The following is a 25,027-nucleotide window of genomic DNA, read 5'->3' as shown; positions in this document are numbered from 1 at the left end:
TAGGTCAAGTATCTTCAATAAAACATCTTCACTAATCACACTGTCAACGAATACATTAGATCATAAAAATATGCTCGATAAATGAGATATATAAGTATATAACAACTGGGGATTAGAACATAGACCAAATAAAGGCATACGGTGTATTTGCTGGAACTAGCTGGTAGCTTGAGCCGGAAGCTTATAGCTGGAGCTTATTTTTTGAGCCGGAAGCTTATAGTTGTGAATTGAGTTAAAAGGACACAAATATAAAATGTAAAATAATATATAAAGAAAATTTTGGTAATTTCAAGTTTCGGAAGCTCTAATTTTTTTCAAAAGCTAATTGGGAGGAGATTATTGTATCAGCTACCAAACAAAGCTTATGAATTAGAGCTTATTAAAATCATAAGCACAAGCTCCTATAAGCTCTCGTAAGCTACTTGCCAAACATACCCATAGAAAATCCTATCTAAAACTCAATAAACAGCAAAAGAATTAGGGCCTGTTTACCTTTTTTTTCATTAAGTTTTGTATGGATATTGATGGCAGTATGGATAAAGATGGCTATATACAATATTCAGTGAATGGTTAATCTTGTTTACTTTTTATGTTTAATCAGAAATCTGAATGATAAAATTGACTATTTTACCCTTAAATAAAATAATTATTTTCTTTTAGTTTTTATGCACATTAGTTATAGTTATTTTATTTGAGATACTTTATATTTATTTTCTTTACAATTTAAAATATTACATCTCTATTATCTATCTTCAATCATCAATTTTATGTAAAGATAAGTATAATAACTTGTTTCCTTGCACATCTACACCAACCGACTCACCATTGTAAAAATTTAAAATATTCTCTATTATCTTTACTCATTTTAAATTCAAAATCATTACACCACCAACACCGACTCAATTAATCGTCACTATTGTTTCCTCAAACAACTATGTTTTTACAAGGTGGCCGCCGACTGAGATTGATAAAGAGTTCAAGAGGCGCTTTCACTTTGAAAGAACTAAAAGAAGACGGAAGAATAAACATTAAACAACTCACCATTCTTTTTCTAGTTTCATTTCACTTTATCTAATTTATTTGTTGAAACTTCAAACCCAGTAGGTGAAATAAAAAACCCCAGTTAAAATTATTAAAAAAGAAAATAATAATGAAAAGATTAAAGAAAAAAAGAATTTGTTAGTAAGAAAGTTTGATGGTGGAATGTTTGGACTATTGATTACGCATAAACAATTTTGTGTTTTTGGAAAAAGGAAGATGAGGGTATTGTGGTAACATAAATCAGCTATATGGGGACTAGTGGGGTTTTGCTGGTGACCGAGACATCCATCCAATAAGGCATCTCATTAATTTAAGGTGTAAGTAAACACCTTCAATTGGTGACCGAATAAGCTTATCAGTCAATACAACCCATTAATGCATAGGTAAACAGGCCCTTATAGTTTATATTTATATTAGTTATTAAACCATCAAGATTAACAAAGTCTTCGACGGTTCGTTGCTTAACTAAGACCATAAGTTAGTCAAAAATTGGTACAAGTCTTGATCATCAATTAGCTCGAAATTATATGCACAAAACTAGTTAAATATACGGAGATCCTTTCGAGATAACTCAAATATGTAGGTAACAGTATCCAATGGTTACCTGCCATCTGGATTGTTAGGAGAAGTTAGAAAAATGATCTTCGGTTTCTCATGCTCGACGACTTCCGTAATCCTTTCGACATCCAAACTAAAGTCTATCTTCCGAGGTACTGTTCAACAAATCAGACATCACTAGTTTAATTTATTCAGAAATTGACATTCTATGCTTACAATAAAACTAGTTAATTGACATTTATACCCTTTATAACACGTGCACAATTAACAGCTGCATCAAATTCATACATTGTAAAGGTTGGAGGACAATCAACAATACTGTCACCTGGTTCTAGCACACACCTGTAACATAAGTAAGTCAGAACTTTAAAAGAATAAATTGTTGAAAAAATATAAAAATTCAGATTCCTCATAATAGATCAACACATTCTAACAAAATCTATATGACTAAGTCTAAATAAAAGAAAGATAGGCATACGAAAGTGTATGACTAACCGCATAATGAGATCGATTAGCTCATCAGCACCACAGCCTACAAGGATATACTCAGATTCAAGCCCAGAATCCTCAGCAAGGGCAGCACGCAATGTACGACTTTCAGGGTCAGGATAAATATAAGGAAATTTCATTGCCCCCAATGCCTCAAAAACCTGTGAGATTATGTATCAGTTTTCGGAAAGAAAATCAAAACAAATATACTTAGAGCTGTCTTATGTGAACAGAATAACTGTACTACTAATGTACTAAAGATACAAACTGCCTTTGAGGACGTTTACTATGAGACACACCAAATTCGGTGCTGACAAACATATTCTGAAACTTAAATAGACAGTATATGTATATATATATATATATATGTATATATATATATATATATATATATATATATATATATATATATATATATATATATATATATATATATACATACATATATATATATATATAGCAAAAGTTACCTCTGGAGGTGGACCGTACGGGTTCTCATTTGCATCTAATTTCACGATGTCTTCTGGCTTCCTACCCAGACGAGTTGACAGGACCTGTATAAAAAATTAACTTTTTATGAAAAGCCAACAATAACTAGCACATCCCTGCATACAACTATAGATTAAGAAGAAATTTTATCATATTTTCCATGTAATAAGATGTCATACAACACATGTTTTGAATTTTATTTAAACGCCAGATATGAAACTACGATGCAACTATAGAAGTATATCCCAAAGACTTTAAAAAAAAATGTAAGTGGGTCGAAATGTAACCAACTTTACCTGAAATCTATTGTATGCATTCTACTTTTAATTTGCAATTAAAGTTATGACACTTTTAATTATTATTACTACTCAACGTATCCAGTATTTTTGCTTCACATAAGTTTTCACATCATAGAAACTTGTGAAACGTCACCGCTTTACAGGTTTAAGAAGTCATATACACACAAAATAGCAATAAGCAAATATTTGATACATACAATAGCAAGTTTTAAAGAAAAATAACACGGCATCCATATATATTGCAACACCATCAAACAAAAATACATATAATTTCAAGTTTCAAACAGAAAAAGTTATAAAATTTAAAACATTTAGCAACTATTATAAGTACCTCAAATGGCAATATGGGCTGATAAGGGGACAATTTTCTAAGATGGGGTCTAATAAAAGAATCACCACTCAATTTCAATTTCAATTCTTGTTTAACATCAGCTGCTGCATCATTAGTAGTAGAAGCCGCCATACAATTCAAGTATTTACTACAATTGCTGCTGGTGGTAGTGAATTTATTCAATGATGATGAGAAGCAAAAGCTATCATTGTTGTTGGATTTGATCATCATGCAAACAGACGAACAACCATTAATTACACCCATTTAATCTGCATTTTTGATAGAATTATTCAAACCCAAAACCAGTGACACCATTATAAAGATAAAGAATAATAATTATTTTATTTATTTATTATCATTATTAGTGAAATGAAATGAAATGAAATGAAATACGGAGTAATATAATATTGTTAGTGGTGATGACAAGTACGCACCAACCTTATTTGGGACAACGACTGCAAGAACCCTAAAACCCTTTTCTGCAGTGTCAAATTGGGTCTGCAAGTGAATTGATTTTTGGAAGGAGAGAGAAATGAAAGATGCTGCTGCTGCTGATGATTTTGTTGTATTGAAAACAAAATGAGTAGTCAAAATTCTTAACTGTTCCTTACTCGTTAACTTTTGTTTTATTACCTTGTTTATTGCAGTATTACGGAGTAATTATTGTAATTAAATTAATTATTAATCATAATTATTATATTATTATTATTATTAATTAATTAATCATTATCATATTTTCTATAGTATCTAATAAATCTCTAAAATAATAATTTCATAAATAAGAATATTTCAAGTTTAAAAAAAAAACTTATTTTAAGCCCCATGATGATATTATTTAAATAATTAATTCTATTTAAGAAAAATATTATATTTTAATTGTATAATATATGAAACATTATGTACAAACTTATGACAAAAACACCTCATGACCATATGTGTAATATTTGAAGCATTATGTACAACCTTATGGTAAAACGCCTACATAACTATATGTACAATATTTGAAGCATTATTTAAAATCTCATGATAAAATATTTCCATGACCATATATACAAACTTTAAAATAAATTGTACAATTTTTTTATAAAACACCTCATAAACACATGTACAAACTATGAAGCATATTGTATTATCTTCATATAATAATTGTATTTTAATTTTTTTTTTAAAAATTTAAAATGCATTTGTTATTACTAATAATTATTATTAAAAATATAAATACTCAATTTTTAAGCAAACTTTATTATTATTATTTTTATTTATTATTATTATTATTATTATTATTATTATTATTATTATTATTATTGAAATATGGATTCTCTTTACGGAATTAATTACGTTACATATGTATGCGAAATGCGTGTCTCAATAAAAGGGTGTAAGTACGCTTTTATGACAAGAAAAATAGTAATTGTGATGAAAATTATAAGAGGTGGTGCGAGAATAAATATAATTCATTTATTCTGACAAAGTTAAGTACATCAACATGTTTGTAAAAACGAAAAGTTTCTTAGTCATAATTTGTAGTTCTACGGATCATTAAACTAAATGACTATCATTTACAATCACTTAATACCTAAAATATATCATTAAACTATTTCGTTTAAACAAATCCATGATTTCACGGGTTATTTCACTAGTTTATATTTATATTTATAATTATTATTATTATATTTATAATTATAGTTATAGTTACAATTATTATTAATAATAAATAAATAATTAATATCTATTATTTTAATATTTATATTTATATTTATATGTTTTAAAATATTTAATACTAAATTGACAAAACATCAAAGATATTCCATGTGGTTTTACTCAAAATCAAGGACAACTCATGTGCTTTTTTTCAATCACATTTAATCTTCGCGGGATGCAAACTTATCACACATATTGTCTCAAGATAACGAACGTTAGTTTTCCCACTTAAGTGACATCACGTGCTTATCACGTGCTGTCCTGCTTCGTCATTTTACGATCCATCAAATCGAGTCAAACCGTTTGATTATTCTTTTCGTCGTTTACAACCCATAAAAGTACTATAAAAGCTTTATTATTTTATTATTCTTTATATGGAGGATACTAACGTCATTACAGTGTACTCTAGAACAAATAATCCACAAGAGATGACTAGACAAGTTGTCATCATCAATTCAGCTATACGGCAACCAAATATGGTCAGGGGTAGCTGGGTGAATCTCGGTGTAATGTTAATTGATATATGTAGGGGTTAATCCAATCGAGGTTAGTACAACGAATAGTTTCTCTTTTATACTTTTCTTGCTCAGTTATTTGAGTAGCTATAATAGTTTTATAACGAGCTAATTGCTATACAGATTTGCATGCAATTTGTAATATGTCTAATAATGTTTCATTGGACAACGTTTTGTTCTCAATTTAATTATGTAAATGCTCTGATGATAAAACTCATAAGATTCGAATATTTGAATGTTAGGCTTTTGTGGATTGTAAAATGATGAAAAGAGTAATAAAACGCGTTTGACTGGGTTTAATAGATTGTAAAGTGACAAAAAAAGACATCATGTGATAAGTACGTGATGTCACGTAACTGAGAAAACTATTGTGCGTTATCTCAAAGGACCATATGTGATGAGTTTGCATACCACATGGACTATATGTTATGTGATTGAAATAAATTCATGGACTATCCTTGATTTTTGATACAAACCATATGAAATATCTTTGATGTTTCCTGTTTTAATTTTAATAAAACTATTATATTATATATTAGCTAATATTGATGTTTTGTAAAAAGAAATTGTGAAATGATTATTGGGGACAAATTGAAAAATAACAATACTATAACTTTTGGAATATATGTATAATTTAAATTGTAAATTTAAACTCTAAATTGTAAATTTGCACTTAAAAAAAAATAATAGTAATTTAAATTGTAAATTTAAGTGTACTTTAGTTATATTAATTAATGTGATATAAAAGGTAAAGATTAAAAAGAAAAGATTTTTACTCCACCCGTTCTAAAAAAACTGTCCACCTTTCTATTTTTGCGTGTCTCAAAATTATTGTTTGTTTCTCTAAATAACTATTAAATATCATTAAAGTTTCAATTATGTTATATTTAATTTTAAAAATATAACTTTAAATATAACAATTAATTTATTATGTACTCTTTATAACTACATTAAATGAGTGCAAATTAAATAATTCATTATTATATGTCAAATTCAAAGAAAAATCAAAGCGGACTGTTTTTTGAAACAGATAGAATATGTTTTTTATTATATGGCATAACTTGACTTGATTCATACAACTTTACACATTTAGGAAAAAGAAATTCAATTAATTAATGTTATAAATCATTTTAACTACCTTATTTTTTCAGAGTATATTTATTTAAAAATTTTTAACATTCTATCTAAGAAACACGACTAGAATTTCAATTTCAATCTTATATAAAAAATAATTTATTTTGTCAAAGTCTATTTATATAAACTTTTTTAAATTTTTATCCAATGCAATCCCAATCCAATCCCAATCCAATCCTATAAAAAAAAATAAACTTTGCGTTCTACTCGTGAACTCAACCAAACACATAGCTAGGTAGCTAGTCTTGTTTACAATTTACAATCAACAATATCCTTTATGTTATAAAATATCTAGATTGTGTTATAAAATATCTAGATTGGATGTTAATTTTATTATTATTATATTTCTTGCATAGTAATATTTTATACTATAAATAGACATGTATGGTAACCATTTAAGGTGCACCATTTCTCTTGAAATATCAATATCAATATTTCTTCTCTCCTTCTTCTCTCTTTTTCTCTCTTTGTTCTTATAACCATTAAAGGTAGTTATAAGACTACTGAATTATAACACGTTATCAGCACGAAGAACTTAGTGTAATCAAAGGATATCTCAAACGATCACAAGTCAGTGATCAAGGTATGAAATTATTAATAATTTTCAGACTCGAATATATCAAACTTCTACTAACATTTTGAACTACTAATTTTTATTAAGTTCTTAGTGCATTTGTATTGTTCTTATTATATGGTTGGCTCTGCCACCTAAATTATATATGGTCGACACTGTCGCCTAACTATCATTTATGTTTACTAACTCTTATTAACTTCACTAACATTTATATTTATGTTATTTAAGTTATATATGGTCGGTTATACCGCCTGAATTATATTTTCTGAAATCTAACTCCTATTAACTTCACTAACATTTATATTTATGTTATTTAAGTTATATATGGTCGGTTATACCGCCTGAATTATATTTTCTGTAATCTAACTCTTATTAACTTCACTAACATTTATATTTATGTTAATAAGACCTCATGATTGTACGCAACACGTCATTTGACAACACGGTACTTTATGTACGCAACACGTCATTTGACAACATGGTACCATGGGTCGAGATTAATTCCGATCAATACGAATACGATGAGGTCTTTATATGTTATTTAACATTTATGATTACTTATGCAATTAATCATTATTTATTTCATGCATACTAATGTTTATTCTTAAATTTATAAATCTTAAAAGTTAAAATAAGAAAAAGTAGTTTGTATTTTTATTAAAAGTAAATCTTAAAAGTTAAAATATAAAAAGTAGTTTGTATTTTTATTAAAAGTAAATCTTAAAAGTTAAAATACAAAAAGTAGTTTGTATTTTTATTAAAAGTAAATCTTAAAAGTTAAAATACAAAAAGTAGTTTGTATTTTTATTAAAAGTAAATCTTAAAAGTTAAAATAAAAAAAGTAGTTTGTATTTTTATTAAAAAGTAAATCTTAAAAGTTAAAATAAAAAAAGTAGTTTGTATTTTTATTAAAAAGTAAATCTTAAAAGTTAAAATAAAAAAAGTAGTTTGTATTTTTATTAAAAGTAAATCTTAAAAGTTAAAATAAAAAAAAGTAGTTTGTATTTTTATTAAAAGTAAATCTTAAAAGTTAAAATACAAAAAGTAGTTTGTATTTTTATTAAAAGTAAATCTTAAAAGTTAAAATAAGAAGAAGAAAAAAATGGTAAAATGGAGTAGCTTTTTGTCAAAAATGAAGTATTGAAAATGAAGTGGTCTCCTTCTATAATTAAAAAAATATATACTTTCATCAAATGAATTTTTTTTTGTGGCCGACAATTCCAAACACGAGTCAGTGTTTAGTTTATCAAGAATATCTCTTGATTTGGTGAAAGGTCACGATCACGATATCGGGTGTTGTGAAAGAATTAAAAAAATTAGTCAAGTGGCCTTTTTAAAAACTAGAAAGTTTTTTTTAAACAAAAAGTTTTTATATATTTATAATTTACAGGTAACGTAAAAAAAAAGGAAGTTTTTTTTTAAAAAAACAAAGAAAGTGTTTAAATGAGTTTTATAGAAAGGGGGAAAGCAAAGTAAAAAAAAAACTTTTTTCAAAACTTGTCAAATGTTTTGTTAAAAACGTGACCGTTGAAAAAAGGAGGTTAAATAATAAAACTTAAAAAAATAAATTATTTTTTTAAGAGTGTGCATCAAAATGGCCCGTTTAATAATGGGGAGTTAAAAAAGATAGTCAAATTGTTTCAACGAACAAGGGTTCAATTGGATGTTTCTTAAAAAAAAAAATCCAAATTTCCAGTTATTTGATTTAAAAAAAAAAAAAACCGTCACCTATTACCCCAACCATACAACACCACTGATGCCACGTTATTTCTTTTTCTATTTCAAACGACCATAAACCATTGAATGGATCCTTGCAAAAATTATTAACATTGTTGTTTGGAAACAAGTGACGAGTATTAATATTATATCCTCGACAAGCTGATAATGACAAGGAATTTGTGGCATGTTTAAATGTGATATATAATTTAATCAAATGAAAGTGCACCACTTGATATAATTTACCCCACATGTACGTAAAATAAGAATGGGTTGATTGGTAGTATAACCTTTCTTGGTCCACCAATATCCTTTTTCTTTAATGAGCCGTGATTTGTGGAAATGTGTATTGGAATTATTAGTCTACTATGATTAATTTTGGCCGTGAACATGATAAGGAGAATTAGGATATAATTGAAACATTTACAAGTGGGGGTAGTTACAAAAGTAAAAAAAAAAATCCGCGGGTACGGGTATTGGATCCAATGAATCCGCATCCACGACCCGCGGGTGCTATCCCTAATTGTGACAAATACAAATCAACTAAAAGTCTAAAAGATAAATGCTCTTATAGGGACCAAATGTTCACAATAATTGCCTAAGCTAGATATGAAACAAATAGTTCATTAAGAAAAAAATATGCATCTAAAGCTTCTACTGAAAATTAATGTGCAAGGTACAACATATAACTATATGGTCAAATTCATTTGAGCCTTCTGAGTCACAAGTATATGATGTATATATATTACTCAATTAACAAAATAGTAAATCGAAATTAATTCATATGAATAGTAAAACAAAATTAATTAATTTACTATTCACATAAAAAGCGCATATGATTAAAAAGCGCATATGATGAAAAGCGCATATGATGAAAAGCGTAGCGCATATGATAAAAAGCGAATATGATGAAAAGCGCAGCGCATATGATGAAAAGCGCATATGATTAAAAGCGCATATGGTGAAAAACACAGCGCATATGATTAAAAGCGTATATGGTGAAAAGGATATATGATGAAAAAGCACATATGGTGATTTATGAAAAAAAAAAAAAAAAACATATGGTGATTAATGGAAAGCATATATAGTGATTAATGAAAAGTATATTGTGAAAAAGAATCACAAATGTTTCTTGAAAGAATTCAAGGTAAGATATATGAACCAATTCATCCATCATGTGAACCATTTTGATATTTCATGGTTCTAATAGACGCATCTAGCGGATGGTCTCATATTTGTATGTTATCAAGCCGTAATATGGCATTTGCAAAGTTTCTTGCACAAATTATTAAATTGAGAACACATTATTCTGATTACACCATTAAAAGGATGAGACTTGATAATGCTGGTGAGTTAACATCTCAAGCATTTAATGATCATTATATATCTACAGGGATTGTTGTTGAACATCCAGTTGCTCATGTGCATACACAAAATTGGTTTAGCTGAATTAATAGATAAACGTTTGCAGCTAATAAATAGACAATTGATAATGAGTACAAAACTCTCAATATTTATATGTAGACATGTAAATTTACATGCTGCGACATTAATTCGCATTATACCATGTGGAAGTCATAAATATTTTCACTTACTACTTGATTTTGGCCAAGAGCCAAATATTTTCCACCTTAGAACATTGGTTGTGCAGTGTATGTTCCAATTGTATCACCACAACACAATAAAATATTTTTTCAAAGAAAGATGGTAATATATTTTGGATATAAAACATCTTCAATCATAAGATATATTGAACTCATGATGGGTGATGTTTTTTACAGCACGTTTTGCTGATTTTCATTTTAATAAAACATTGTTTCCTAGATTAGGGGGTGAAGTAAAAAAATAAATAAAATGATGCTTCATATTAAGGTATATTGAACTCGCACAAAAGAATGTGAAACGAAAGTTCAAAAATAATGCATATGCAAGAACTTGCAAATTAATTACTTTATGCATTTACAGATATAAAAAAAGTGACTAAATCATATATACCAGCGATAAATGCTCCAGCTCGAACTGAAATTCCAAAAGCTGGCAATAATGTCACTGTTGAGTCTTTGCCACGCATCAAACGTGGAAGATCAATTGGTTCCGAAGATAAAAATCCTCGAAAAAGAAAATCAGCTGATAATGAGGTAAAAGAAAGTGTTCAAGAAGAACCACAAATCAATATTCCTTCTGCAGAGGATATTGATAAATGTAAATACTAAAATTGCGATAAATTATGCAATATTATGGAACCGAAATGAAATTAAAATCTCTATGAGATATTTTCATATAATGTTACAATGACATCATGAATAAAGATGATGATCTGGAACTAAAATCTGTCATTGAATATACAAAATGGACATGATTGAGCTCAATGGAAAGGAGCAATACGAGCTGAATTAGAATCGCTTGATAAAAGAAAAGTTTTCGGATCAATCGTTATCACTTTTAAAGATGTGAAACGTATGGGATACAAATGAATTTTTATGCGAAAAGAAATGTGCAAATAAAGTTACAAGGCAAAACTAGACTTGTAACTCAATATTTCCCACAAAGACCAGAAATGAATTAGGAGGAAAAATTATCCTCCTGTAATGGATACAATTACTTATTAGATACTTAATCAACCTGGTAGTTATTTAAATGCATCTCATGAATGTTGTTACTACTTATCTGTATGGATCACTTAATAGTGATATATATGAATATACCTAAAGGGTTAAGGTATCATAAGCATCTAATGTAAAACCCAAGGGAATATATTCCATTAAATCACAAAGATTTCTAAATGGGTTTATACAAACGGGACGTATGTGGTATAACCGATTAAATGACTACTTGATAAAAAAAAGGGTATAAATATAAACTTATTTTGCACGTATGTTTTATAAAAACAATGTTCGGATATGTGATCGTAGTTGTTTATGTCAATGTTCTTAACATCATATGAACGAATAAAGAGATCTATGAAATCATTCAACTTCTAAAGAATTATTTTGAAATGAAAGATCATGAAAATCTTAACAGATCGGAAGTTCCATATTTTAGTGCAATTGAGGTTCTTATGTATCTTATAGATTGTACAAGACCTGACATTTCTCTTGCAGTTAATTTGTTGGCAAGATTCAGCTCAAATGACAATGGAGCGGGATCAAACACATATTTTGATACCCTTGAGAAACTGCTGATTTAAAATTATTTTATTATAACGTTTCAAAACAAGATTTGGTTGATTATATATATGCAGGTCATTCATCAAATCCTCATAAAGATAAATCTCAAACTCGATATGTATTCCTAAATGGAGATACCACAAAATCATGGCGTTCTTAAAACAAACACTTGTTGCAACATCATCATCAAATCATGACGAAGTGATTGCATTATATGAAACTACTCGAAAATGTGTTTGGTTGAGATCAATGACACAAATCATTATTGATTCTTGTAGACTAGAACGCTATAAAAGACTAACAACTATCTTCACCAACAACTATATATGAAGATAATGCAGCTTGCATAATACAAATGAAAGAAGAGTATCAAAAGTGACTGAACAAAATATAAATACTGACGAGGCGCCAAAGCCATAGACGGTCTTAACGGTCATAAGTTTGATGGAAAAGAATGGTATGTTGGTAAGGCTCAGAAAAGACTACAAAGGAATAGGAATTGAAACAAGGGTTTGAGCAAACCATGAAGGAGACTGTAGACAAATCACAAGGGCTAGACTTGTACATAAAAGATTTAGATGATACAGTTTCAGATGAAAACCTCAGATTCTTCTCATATACTCAAGATCTCGTAAAAGACAACCAGATTAAAATGAGATACGTTCAATCAACAACTCTGCTGATCTTTATACCAAAGCACTGTCAACTGCTATTTTCAGAACACACGTTCATAATATTGGCATGAGACATGTTCAGAAGATGTAACAACTCAGGCGTTGCCTATTTGAGGGGGAGTCAACTCTATGCTGCACTCTTTTTCCCTTAGCTAAAGTTTTATCCCAATGGGTTTTCTTTAGCAAGGTTTTTAACGAGGCAGTAATAGTTATTCTCTAATAAAATTGTCATCCAAGGGGGAGTGTTATAAAATATCTAGATTGTGTTATAAAATATCTAGATTGGATGTTAATTTTATTACTATTATATTTCTTGCATAGTAATATTTTATACTATAAATAGACATGTATGGTAACCATTTAAGGTGCACCATTTTTCTTGAAATATCAATATCAATATTTCTTCTCTCCTTCTTCTCTCTTTTTCTCTCTTTGTTCTTATAACCATTAAAGGTAGTTATAAACAGGTAGTTATAAACTACTGAATTATAACACTTTAACTATATTCTAAAATTAGGGCTTCCACTTTTCACGGGTCGACAGAATTATACTTACTACGATTATAACCAAGAAATCAACCCGAATTGTAACCAAAACCCTAGCTTTCAAATTCAATCACAATCCCAATTCCAACTCTCCCCCAAATCATGGGAACAATCATCCGTCTTTCAAAATCAAAACCCCCAATTCCGAACCCTCGGACATCGTTTCCATCAACAAAAAGTTCATCAATTTCATCAACTGACACCGTAAACGCATCTCATGATTTCAAGATCACCGGTTACGAATCATCCAAAGGAATCGGTGTTGGTAAATACATAGCATCTGAATCATTCACTGTTGGTGGTCATACATGGGCTATTTATTTTTACCCAGATGGTAAAAGCCCTGAAGATAATTCAACATATGTTTCTTTGTTTATTGCACTTGCTAGTGATGCGACTGATGTTCGAGCGTTGTTCGAGTTGTCGTTGATGGATCAAAGTGGTAAAGGAAGACATAAAGTTCACTCACATTTTGGCAGGGTGTTGGATGCTGGTCCTTATACACTTAAGTACCGTGGTAGCATGTGGTTAGTACATATATGTATATATTATGCATTGTTAATGTTATATTCAATTATTTTAGCCTTGTTTATATATTTGTTTCGTTATAAATGATGGGGGTGGTTTTAACATAGAATAGATATGTAGTTTTTGGTAGGTCATAAATAAGACTGGTTACTATGTTTTGATCTGCTGCGTCTTTAAATAATGGCTTCGAATTACATGTGACGGTAATGTAGAAGGCCGTTTAAGTGGACGATCGTTGTATGCGATGATATAGAGGTTGGTTAATGTTAAGTCTAATTTGTTACGATCTACTTTTACGGGCTATTGGCTTGTGGTATTGCGAAATTTGGAGGATCTTTTGAGATTTAGTTGGTAAAGTTTGCATCTTTTCATTTAAATTAGAGATTTTGGATGGTCAAAGAGAAGAATAGTAATAGTAGAGTCATATAACAGAAAATGGAGATAGTGCTCGTTTCTTTCAATTGCGTATATTATTTGGTAGTACCACTCTTCGATTTCATGAACTTTTTTTTGCTCTTGATAAAATATAGTTGTTGCATAAAACTAGAATTAAATATGCACATGTCGCATAAAAAATCACATAACTGAATAGGCTTGTGTTTATAGCTGCAAAATCATTGCCACAAGCCTAGGTAGACTATTATATTTTATATTATCTCTAATAAGATAGTAAATAGAGGTTATGAGATATGGTTTGATATGCATGGTTCTTTACTTTTTTGTCATTGATCTTGAGTTAGGCTAAGGATCATTGGAAGAACATGCATATTTCGAAAGCTAATTGTATTTGATAATAAATATCTAATCTTTGGAATATCATGGAAAAAATCATATTGGTTGTAATTGTATTTGATTAATAATGTTAACTTTTGGATTTTAAAAAAAATATCATATTGGTTGTGTCATCTACAGTATATTTTAAGCAGAATCAACTCGGATTTATGTCTACCCTGGATAACCTTGACACTAGGTGTGGCTATATTGACCCATTATTATATGGCCGTATCAATTCAGGTTGTGGCTATATAGATTACTTAATAATTGGAGAACTTACTTGATGGTACAGGGGTTACAAGCGTTTTCTAAGGAGGGCAGTTTTGGAAACATCAGACTATCTGAAAGAGGATTGTCTGATGGTTAAATGCACTGTTGGTGTTGTAAAATCATGTACAAATGCCCCTCAGATTTTTAGGTTATCTTCACCACCATCTGATATCAGTCAGCATTTTGGCCATCTCTTCGAAAGTGGAGAATTGACAGACGTAAACCTCGAAGTTGACGGGGAAGTGTTTCGGGCACATAAGTTGGTACTTGCTGCACGCTCCCCTGTTTTCAAAGCACAACTTTTTGGTCCTATGAAGGACGATAATACAGATACAATCATTGTACGAGAAATACAATCTTCAGTTTTTAAGGTTTGCTTTTTTTTTTTTTTTTTTTCTTTCTGTTTTTTGTTTTTGTTTTAGATCACGTTATGTGTCTTTATACTTGTTACATGCATACACCAATGTTCCACATTCTACTTGTGTTTTGTGTACACTTATTAATAAACTCAGACCACGTGATAGATCATTGTATGTTTAAACCTTCTATCTCTACATTGTTTTAGTAAATTGTTCGCCTGACTTAGATAATAGTTGTACAATTTTGAGCTTGACTAGTCAAATGAGTTCAGTTTTCATTTTTTCCAAGGTTTATGATGCAAATATGTTCTTGTGTGCATACATAATATTACATGAAATATATTACAGGTATGTTTGGTAAGAAACTTTTTTTGGAGGTTGTAGCTTCTAGTTTTTGTGAAAAATCTCGTTTGATTAAAAGAGCTTAAAGCTTTTAGATGGAGAGAAAAAGATAGAAGCTTAAATCTAAAAGCTACTATAATTAGTGTTTGAGAAAAAGCTCCTAGCTTTTTGTCACTTTACTCCTTTTTTCACAGTTCAAGATACTCTTCAAGCTACTTTGCCAAACGCCTAAATACATCTAAAAAGCTAGCAACTGCCAGCTACCATCAGCTACCAGCTACTAACTATCAACTAACAGTAGCTACAAACTAGTTTTACCAAACATAACCTACATATCAAATGGGTCAAATCTAACGCAAGTATGATGGGTGTATTGCAGGCTTTGCTTCATTTCATATATTGGGATAAGCTCCCAGACATGGAGGAGTTTACGGGGTTGAGTTCACAATGGGCTTCGACGCTTATGGCCCAACATCTTCTTGCAGCAGCAGATATGTATGGAATTGAACGGCTAGTGTTTCTTTGCGAGACTAAACTTTGTGACGATGTTGCCATTAACACTGTAGCTGCAACTTTAGCTCTTGCAGAACAACACCATTGCTATAAACTAAAATCTGTTTGCCTCAAATTTGTTGCCGAGCCTGAAAACCTGAAAGGTACCACTGAACAATTATGTGATGTCTTGACTTCATTTTTCCGTATATGTCACTCTTGTTGTTAATGCTATTTTTCTTATAAAGACCGGGCAAATCTTTTATCCTGATGGCACGACAATTTATTATTATTATTTTTTTGCATTCAGCGGTGATTCAAAGCGATGGATACGACTACTTAACCCAAAGCTGCCCATCTGTAATAACCGAACTATTGGAGTATGTGTTGAGGATCAGACAAAACTCTGTAACATCTTATGGACGTGGCAGTCGAAATGGCAATCTTGATGGTAGTGGTGCAGATGGGCGCCGTGTTAGACAAAGGATCTACTAATGAATGAAGATGAGGTGTTAATATTGTGCTGATATGTGATTGATTAATGTATCTAGTACCTGTTTTTTTATGTATAGCATTTACAATTTGATTTTTGTTTTTTCTTGTGTTAAGTTTGTTCCATCATTTATGGGGTGACCTTTTCTGAGTGTCACCATTTCTAGTTTAAACATTTATGTTGGATCATGAATTGCTAGATATTTAACATTTGCGGTGAATGTTTTAAGCAGATTAAGGTTTTCATTTGGATCATGTATCTGTTTACACAAAAGCTAAAGTTTTTCTTCTCTACTGGTGGTGTTTGTTTAAGCCATTCTAATCCCCATTCTTATATTTATCTTTTGTAACTTTGATTCTTAGCATAGAACTAGTTGTTGAACCCTCGTTTCGCGGCGGAGATTCGGTTTTCAATGTATTTTATTGCGTTTAGTTTGTAAAATTATTTCGTGGCTAAAGAATGATGTCGTTGAAGCGTAACTCGAGTCGAACTAAAAGGTATAATCCGTGAAAGATTTAAATGTTATTTTAAATTAACAATATATGTCCATCTTCGCGTTTAGCTATGTAATTATCGACTTTTAAAAATTTAACGCAAAATCAACGTGTATGAAAAGTAATACAAATATTTAGCGTTTTTTAAAAAGCGTCCGTTTTGCGTATAGTTAGTGACATTGTGTTCCTAAAATTATTTCGAGTTTAACGATGGTGTCGGAAAAATTTAACTCGTTGCGAGCGAGAAGATATGACCCGTTAAATATTTGGGTGAAGTTTATTTAAGATTTTTTTATGAAAATGGTTATTTGACACTTTACCCCGTTTGGGGGTCGATTTGAATATTTGAAAAAGTGTGAGGGTTTATTGGTGTAGTGAAAATTTAATTAGAATTAAAATGGTGGGGGTCTTTTTATGAAAATTTAAGAGATTGGTGGTTCAAACATCACTTAAAATGGTGAGATGTAATTATTCGTTATCGTTGTGTGTTAAATTGTATGTTTGTCTTTTTATAACAAAAAAAGTTGTTATAGTCCATGTATCTTGTTTAAACCTCACTTAAAAAAGTTGTCATGTATCTTGTTTATTCGTGATGGTTGTATACTTGTATGTATGCTCTTTTTCCTCTCCTTAACTGATAGTAAAATGTCAATGTCTGAATAAGCACTAAAGTGAAAGTAAAGAGAATTCTGCGGAAAATTATGAACTCGATCAAAGGAGAACTAGTGATCGAAATCATCGGTGGGTGTAGACTGTATTAACAACTAAAACTTCCTTTTAATTCCAAATGATTCTACAAATGTTTGACATCTGAACTTTTAGTTTAAAGGAGATCAACATAAGAGAACATTTCAAAGATTGGACTTTTTCCCAACTCCTTGGCCATGAATGAACCTTGCATTGTCCTCAGTGTAGACATGAGTTTCATTTTTCAACCTGAAAACATAAAACAAATCAATATAAAATTGTAAATAAAGCATTTAAAGCGTAGTAATCAACCGGTGTGAAATTGGTTATTGACTTACGAAGAAGAAACCATTTTGTTAAGAACAGTTGAGGAGCAGAATGAAGCACCGTCTAAAAACAACAACTCTCCGTTGATGGTTTCTTGTATTTTCTTGTCCATTTTCTCTTGCTCAATACAAAAGGGTGTGTCCGACGCCTAAACCAAGAATAATAACACACTTCATGCGGGTCTTAATTTTTCACCAAAAACATGTTTTATACATAAGTGTTCAAAGTAGAAAACAAACCATAACCCATCCCCATTCATCCGCAAAAGAAGGCACATGAGCCGTGTATGCAACCACATCTGCACCAATGTACGTGTCATAAATAATTGATTAAGTTCATTTTAAGGCTCTAAAAAATGAAGTACTTTATGGTTGATTTGATCTAAAAACAGAGTTGTATGTATTACATTTGAAGACTTGCTTAATTGTGTTGTAAATAGATGAAAACACTTCTTGGTGAGTGAACACCCCTGCAGGTCCAGCCTGCATATTTGCCAACCAAAATCAACTTATTACTATATACATTTCGTGTTAGATATTGAATTAACTAATAGTAGCACTTTGACTGTCATCAAAATGCATAAAAGTATTGTACATGACGGTTAGATACTAAAATTAAAGTGGTGGTTATTTAATGTACAATACTTTTTTGCGTGTTAAAGACAGTCTAGCCCCTCATACGTTTATATAAAACCTTAAAACATCCCAATAAGAAAGAACCTGAGTGACAAAGATTCCATGAGTATTAAGCATAGGTTTAAGAGTTTGTTGCTAAAGTGACTTTTATATTATTAAATTATCTAAAAGTGGCACTTACACTGTCGTCAACATGCATAAAAGTATTGTACACGACGACAGTTAAATATTAACTTTAAAGTGGCGGTAATTTAATTATACAATACTTTTATGTGTGTTAATCACAACCCTGGCCCCTAATACATTTACAAAATTCCTTAAAAGAGCCGAAATAAAAAAGAACCTGAGTGACAAAGATTCCATGAGTATTAAGCTTAGGTTTGAGAATTTGTTGATAAAATGACTTTGTGTAGAGTTGATAGCATGGTCCTCCTTCAACTGGATCAGCCAAATCTCCAACTATTATGTCAAATTTCTCTTTCCTCTCCTCTAATTCAACCCTTTTTATTGACATAAAAAATAAAATATTCAATGAGTTTCAAAAGTCAAAGTCAACATTTGCAAAGCCTAATTAGACCCACCTAATATGATAAAATGGGTACAAAAAGCTTACTTTGCATCATTGATGACAAGGTCAAGCTTCTTGTTACAGAAGGCTTCTTTATTTGCAGTGAGATGCTCACGACAAAAGGCAACCACTTCCTGCACACGTAATCAATTTAAACCAATCGCCAAGCGATAAGATTACCACAAACGTGTTTTATGCATAATAATCCACAATTATCATTATCATTACCATTACCATTACCATTACCATTACATTCGTCATCATTATATTACTATAACTCTATAAGTAGTACTATTGTAATTATAACTATTGCATATACAAGCGTGCTTGTCATGATTTGGTGTACATCATGCGGTAGTTGTTACTATAATTATAGTTTTGAAAGTGATATATTATATAAAAATATATGATGAAATGCAACCTGATCAATATCACACATGACAACTTTTTCAATGGACTTGTGCTTAAGTGCTTCCCTGGCTGTAGACCCTTCACCACCTCCCATAATGAATGCTGTTTTCGGCCTGCACATTAATAATTACTCGTATTACATTATACTTATATTACTTATATACATCGTTTATCTGAGTAAAAATGCTACCCTTCCCCGAATAGCCTGAACAAGAATTTATCCATTTACTGTTTACTAATAATTTGGTTCATATAATTATGAAAACACAACAATTCAAAATATTTGACGAATTGTTGTTACATTATTACTTCCGTAAACATGCTTCAGGAAAATATATACTTTAGTTTATTATATATATATTTTTAATATTTTCATTATATTCATTCTTCTAATGATATTGGCATGTGTTATGGTCTTATAGTCATAACCCATTTTGACACGACCCGTTGACCTATTAAAAAAAATTAACTACATCCTGACCAAAAAATGAAACTGCAAGTAGTATATGTAGATGTTTAGATTACTTGGGGTGAGATAAAAGAGGCGGATGGATTAAACATTCGTGGTAGATGAACTCGTCACTTTCTGCGCTCTGCATCTTCCCATCGATAACCAATGCCTATATATAATTAATTAAATCCATGAGTAATTACTTAAAGTTAGTATAGTTTGTTATCTATATCAAAGCTCTTAATTACGTTTAACTATATGTTATATACCTTTCCGAAGCGCTTTGTGTCCAATAGAACTATGTCTTGATATTCACTGATCCCTTTATGTAGCACACTTATTTTATATAAGAAATAAGAGGAACATTAGTTAATGAGAAAATATTTTGTGGAGCTAACATCATCCCGAAGCCTCTTGTGAGCATATCAGAACTTCAACCGATAGACTACTTAATTTGGAGAGTTTGTAAGTTTATATCTATTATTATTATTATTTTCTGGATTTTACTAACGACAACTCTTAGTTGTTAACGTGCATTAATTCATTGTGCATTTGCATAACCGCCATTAACAAGTCAATCTCAACCGATATGTACAATATAATTATGCACGTTAACCACAACTCTAAAGTTTAAAGGCTGTTGTTAGCAAAATTCTTATTTATATTATGAATAACTTGTAGCTAACGTAGTTAGTTACTTAAAAATGTAAGTAAATTCAACGTTTATTTCTTTTCAAAATTCCTAGAACTAGTGAATAAAATTTATAGAAAAGAATAGGAGAAAAGAGAGATAATATAAAACCTGTTTAAAGCAAAAGACCACTTAAGGTCATCATCAATCACTTCTTCAAACCATGAAGAATCATGACCATTAACGTACTCTGGTGCGGTATTGATCGATTTTTGGTGATCATCAGGTAGAAGGAACATAACAGCTTCACCCATAATGTTGAATTCGGAATTAGAAAAATGTGTGAAGAGGTGGGAAGGATTTGTAAGAAGAACTTTGGTTTGCTGATGTTTGTCGCAAATTGTGGCCTCTTTTTTATACTAGTTACAGTGTAGTTTCCAATGACGACAACATGCATCACCTTTTTTGTATTAATATTTTATCAACAAATTGTTGACTTGTGTAGAACATGTATTATAAAGTACTCCGTATTGATTTGTATATCACCCCTTTTTATTTTTTTACATATAATATACTTTTTTTTTTTCAAAAAAACAAGAACAAATATAAACAATGAACCCTTAATCTATAAGAAAAAACCCTAAACCTTACAAAGAAAACCGATGCTAAACAAACAAAAGAGCTAATGGCTTGGCGGTATTAATGTCACTCTTACAACCTTGAGGTTGAGGGTTCAAGTTCTACTTAGGACATTTCGTGATGTATATATTCGTGTTAGTATTAGGTGGGTGTATGAATATGCCTTTAAAAAAATATCAAACTTTAGACATTACTAAATATGATTGGTAAAAGATTAATAGTAGTGGATTGGTAAAAAGTAAAACGGATAAGACTTTTTCAGGCTATCTGTAGAAGACAAGTATTTTGTATTCAGATATATGTTGTCTAACTAGGTTATTAAGTGTCTATCTTTTAACATTTTGATCGTCAACCCAAGATATGATCTTAATGATGTATATACAATGAAAAAAAAAAATGATGTATATACAATGAAACCTCTATAAATTAATAATGTTGAGACTGAAATATTTTATTAATTTAGCGAGATATTATTATATCGATAAATTAATAAATTATCAATTTAAAAAATTGGCTTATCTTTGTGAGCAAGTCTCAAATTAATGCATCGACATTCGAAATTATCATGTCCGTTAACTTTACCTATTTGAATAAAACATAAACAAGGACCTTCAAAATTCTCATGTATGTACATTCACACATTAATGAACTTGTCAAGTTCAATGTATATTGGGATTTCAGAAAAAAGTAGTAATTATTAATTTATAGTTTTGCTGAGACCAATATATTTACATTGGGATTTCAAAAAAAATTATTATATTTCTATTATCTTATCGATTGGAGTCCAAATTTGTACTGGTCCCAAGTTGGAACCGGACAAATTATTAATTTTATTGAGATTATTAATTTATCGAGTATTAATTACAGAGATTTTATTGTGGATCAATACAAAATTTGAAACATGTTTTGCTTTTTGTTATATATCTCTATATCAATACAAAATTTGAAACATGTTTTGCTTTTGTTATATATCTCTAAAATAACCTCTATCACTGGTTTTGACGTTAATACATAAATAATACAATTCATTAGGTATATTTGGCGAGTCAAATGTAAGATTGTTCTAAACGGTTTCATTAGTTATATATTTTATGACTCGGGGCATGCCTATGAGGATATTTATATTTTATATTTATATTATATACAAAAAAAATGAAATTACGTTATCTTGTTTGAATTCAACGAAGAATACATTTGTCTGACCTCTAACGAAGAATACAAATGAAAATCGGTTAATTTTTTTGAATTCTAAGTTTTCGTGTCGGGTGTTTGGATTGTTAAGTTATTTGTCGAAAAAAACTTTATCATTTAACCATGAACTTTCATCAACCGATAAAAAAAACCAATCAAAACAATAAAGATAAACATAAGTCTCGACACGCTTCGCCTGTAGAAAGATAACCTACCAACAAAACAAACTATCTACCAGAGAGTCGCGCTTAACGGAACTAAAAAGGAAACCAAACGACCCAAACAGAAACAACCTGTGAGAACACTACGAAAAATAAGGTTGTTTACGATCAGTGTCGGAACTAGAATTTTTTTCACCGGGGCAAAAAAAATTAAAACCGTAGCAATTTTTTTGGACAAAATATGGAGGTTTTTAGGTAAATTATGAAGGTTTTTGGGCAAAAGTTGAAGATTCTTGGGCAAAATTTAAAGGTTTTGGGACAATAGTTGAAGGATTTTAGGCAAATTTTGAAGATTTTGAGGCAAAATATGTAGATTTTGGGGCAAAAAAAAAAATTCCACTGGAAGCAAAGTCGAAAAACCCAAAAAATTTACACTGGAAAAAAAAATCAACTGGGCCAGCCGCCCCCTGCCCCCATGTAGTTTCGCCACTGTTTACGATATTGAATTCGTGTTATCCTGGTCCGGGTCGGGTTTTGATGATGTATTTTAACGCGAATAAGATTATATTGTAAATTTCAGCATCTTCAACAATACTTAACGATAACATTCTCGTTAACATACTTAAAATATTTATACATTGAGATAACCACCACCATATAGTGGCGAATCTAGGTTTCGTAGTCACTGGTGTCACCAGTTAAATGTTTAAAAAAAATTAGATTATCCAATGGTTTCACACAGAAAAAATTACACTATCCGGTGATATCATTAGTACCTGAAAATTTTTCACTGCAACGCGTATTTCACTGGTAGCCCGTGCTACCACTGAATATAGAGTAGATCCTCCCTTGCCACCATAAAGTTAAAAACGAACTACTATATACAATTATTTTAAGTGTGTTACCGATAGCACTAAAGACCATCGTTAGCAAAATACATTTATAATACAATATTATTAGCTACGTATACATCATCATTATATTTTTTTTATGGTAAATGGATTTACTCGGTAAATATTATAAAAAAATAATATAATAAGATGATACAATGGAGATCAAATGCTACAAGTGACTCTTGCAGCCTAAGACACAACCAGGACACCTCAAAACTCACTATCAAAAGCCAGCTTTTGGGAGTTAGTTCTACACTTGGGTTCATGGCTTGTACCGGACATCCTCCGAATTCCCCTTCTTTCCTTGCCGTAAATAACATCCAGAGAAAAACCGATCTCATTCGAAGGTCACTACATGGCCAAGATTCGAAGCGAGAGAACGTCACAAAGGATCCAAACATGCAAGGCGAACCAGAAAGATCCAACAAACCGGGAAAAAAAGCCCCCGACCAAAAAAATCATCCTATTCTGACGCAACAACCAAACCACCAAAATAAATCTTGCACCGATCATAGCCTAAACATAAACGGCCAACCCATCACTCCTCATAAACAACTAAAGTAAGTCCATTATCAAAAAAATTCGCCTTAACCCGCTCCACCCAACTTCTCAAGAAACCACCCAAAGCTGCCAACAAGCCAGAAATTACGTACACATATACAATATTTACCTTTTTGCATTGTATTTATTTACAAAAGTACTTGATTTTCTACAAAGACACTTAAGCTCAACCATTTTAAGAAATGTACTTCTCAACAATCACAAAATCCTTAAAGGTTCCTAGAAGGTTACAAATTATTCCTATATATGAAAATTTAAAAAAAAAACATTTTCTGATAAATGTTATTATTTTGATCAAAAAATGCTCGAATAAATAACATTCATCGATAAATGTTATTCCTGATAACATCAATGAGCACCCGGTAACCAAGCTTAACGTAAATGAGAAACTACCCTCTATAACAAAATACACTGTAACACGTGTACCATTAAAAGTACTATACATCCGTTAAATGTTGGAGCGACCAACTCGGACGGAGTTGTCAAACTCTATAGATCTGTAAATAAGATTAGCATCCACGAGTTCAAAAACTAGTAGTTAACAGTTACCAAGCTAAGGGATTTGCGTTACTACTCAAAGTAGAATAAAATAAGTACTTGCGTATATTGCGTAAAAACTAAAATGCATGTATTTTCATTTCAAAAGCTTAAAAAGAAGGCATTACAACTCACCCTGAGTGCACAGCAAGTAAATCACACAAACGTGATAGCTAACAGAATCACTGTTCACCAAAGTACTCAATCAAAAATTGGTCAATAAACGTCTAACAAGACTAGGTCGGGTCATTTCACAACCAACAATCATATGCTCGAGTCAAACTCAATGTTTTTGACAAAATATCAAAATTAACAGTGTTTCAGAAAACCATTATATTGTATGCGCTTCG

At 30.5% G+C, this 25,027-nt stretch overlaps 3 protein-coding genes across 4 annotated transcripts in view; 1 reads left to right on the top strand and 2 right to left on the bottom strand.

Annotated features, from left to right (window-relative positions):
- The window catches only part of LOC139852887 (histidinol-phosphate aminotransferase, chloroplastic-like), a 5,674-nt gene extending 1,901 nt beyond the window's left edge, over window positions 1-3,773 (bottom strand). Inside the window, exons 1-7 of one of the 2 annotated variants that reach the window (XM_071842227.1) lie at window positions 3,646-3,773; window positions 3,208-3,476; window positions 2,559-2,642; window positions 2,095-2,249; window positions 1,844-1,941; window positions 1,646-1,754; window positions 1-40 (exon numbers count right to left, since the gene is read on the bottom strand). The exon at window positions 1-40 is cut by the window's left edge and continues 118 nt beyond it. In XM_071842227.1, coding sequence (XP_071698328.1) covers window positions 1-40; window positions 1,646-1,754; window positions 1,844-1,941; window positions 2,095-2,249; window positions 2,559-2,642; window positions 3,208-3,471 — 750 coding nt within the window. In that variant the 5' untranslated portion in view covers window positions 3,472-3,476; window positions 3,646-3,773. The remainder of the gene's footprint in view (window positions 41-1,645; window positions 1,755-1,843; window positions 1,942-2,094; window positions 2,250-2,558; window positions 2,643-3,207; window positions 3,477-3,645) is intronic. The other variant, XM_071842228.1, reaches the window with a different exon arrangement.
- A 9,415-nt stretch (window positions 3,774-13,188) lies between these two features.
- LOC139851768 (BTB/POZ and MATH domain-containing protein 2-like) lies at window positions 13,189-16,784 on the top strand. Its single transcript, XM_071840930.1, has 4 exons — window positions 13,189-13,760; window positions 14,828-15,176; window positions 15,886-16,162; window positions 16,309-16,784. The coding sequence occupies exons 1-4, from the start codon at window positions 13,336-13,338 to the stop codon at window positions 16,491-16,493; spliced, it is 1,236 nt and encodes a 411-aa protein (XP_071697031.1). The 5' UTR covers window positions 13,189-13,335; the 3' UTR covers window positions 16,494-16,784.
- A 958-nt stretch (window positions 16,785-17,742) lies between these two features.
- Window positions 17,743-21,063, bottom strand: LOC139852335 (thermospermine synthase ACAULIS5). The gene is made up of 10 exons (XM_071841610.1): window positions 20,867-21,063; window positions 20,334-20,400; window positions 20,139-20,233; window positions 19,624-19,726; window positions 19,248-19,336; window positions 18,978-19,134; window positions 18,406-18,481; window positions 18,239-18,297; window positions 18,011-18,147; window positions 17,743-17,921 (listed from the first exon to the last, which is right to left on the bottom strand). The coding sequence occupies exons 1-10, from the start codon at window positions 21,007-21,009 to the stop codon at window positions 17,837-17,839; spliced, it is 1,011 nt and encodes a 336-aa protein (XP_071697711.1). The 5' UTR covers window positions 21,010-21,063; the 3' UTR covers window positions 17,743-17,836.
- Window positions 21,064-25,027: the final 3,964 nt, after the last annotated feature.

The sequence above is a fragment of the Rutidosis leptorrhynchoides genome, chromosome 6 (assembly GCF_046630445.1).
Source record: "Rutidosis leptorrhynchoides isolate AG116_Rl617_1_P2 chromosome 6, CSIRO_AGI_Rlap_v1, whole genome shotgun sequence".
Classification (NCBI taxonomy): Eukaryota; Viridiplantae; Streptophyta; class Magnoliopsida; order Asterales; family Asteraceae; genus Rutidosis; species Rutidosis leptorrhynchoides.
The sequence above is the reverse complement of the archived record's forward strand: the minus strand, read 5'-3'. Positions and strand labels throughout refer to the sequence as shown.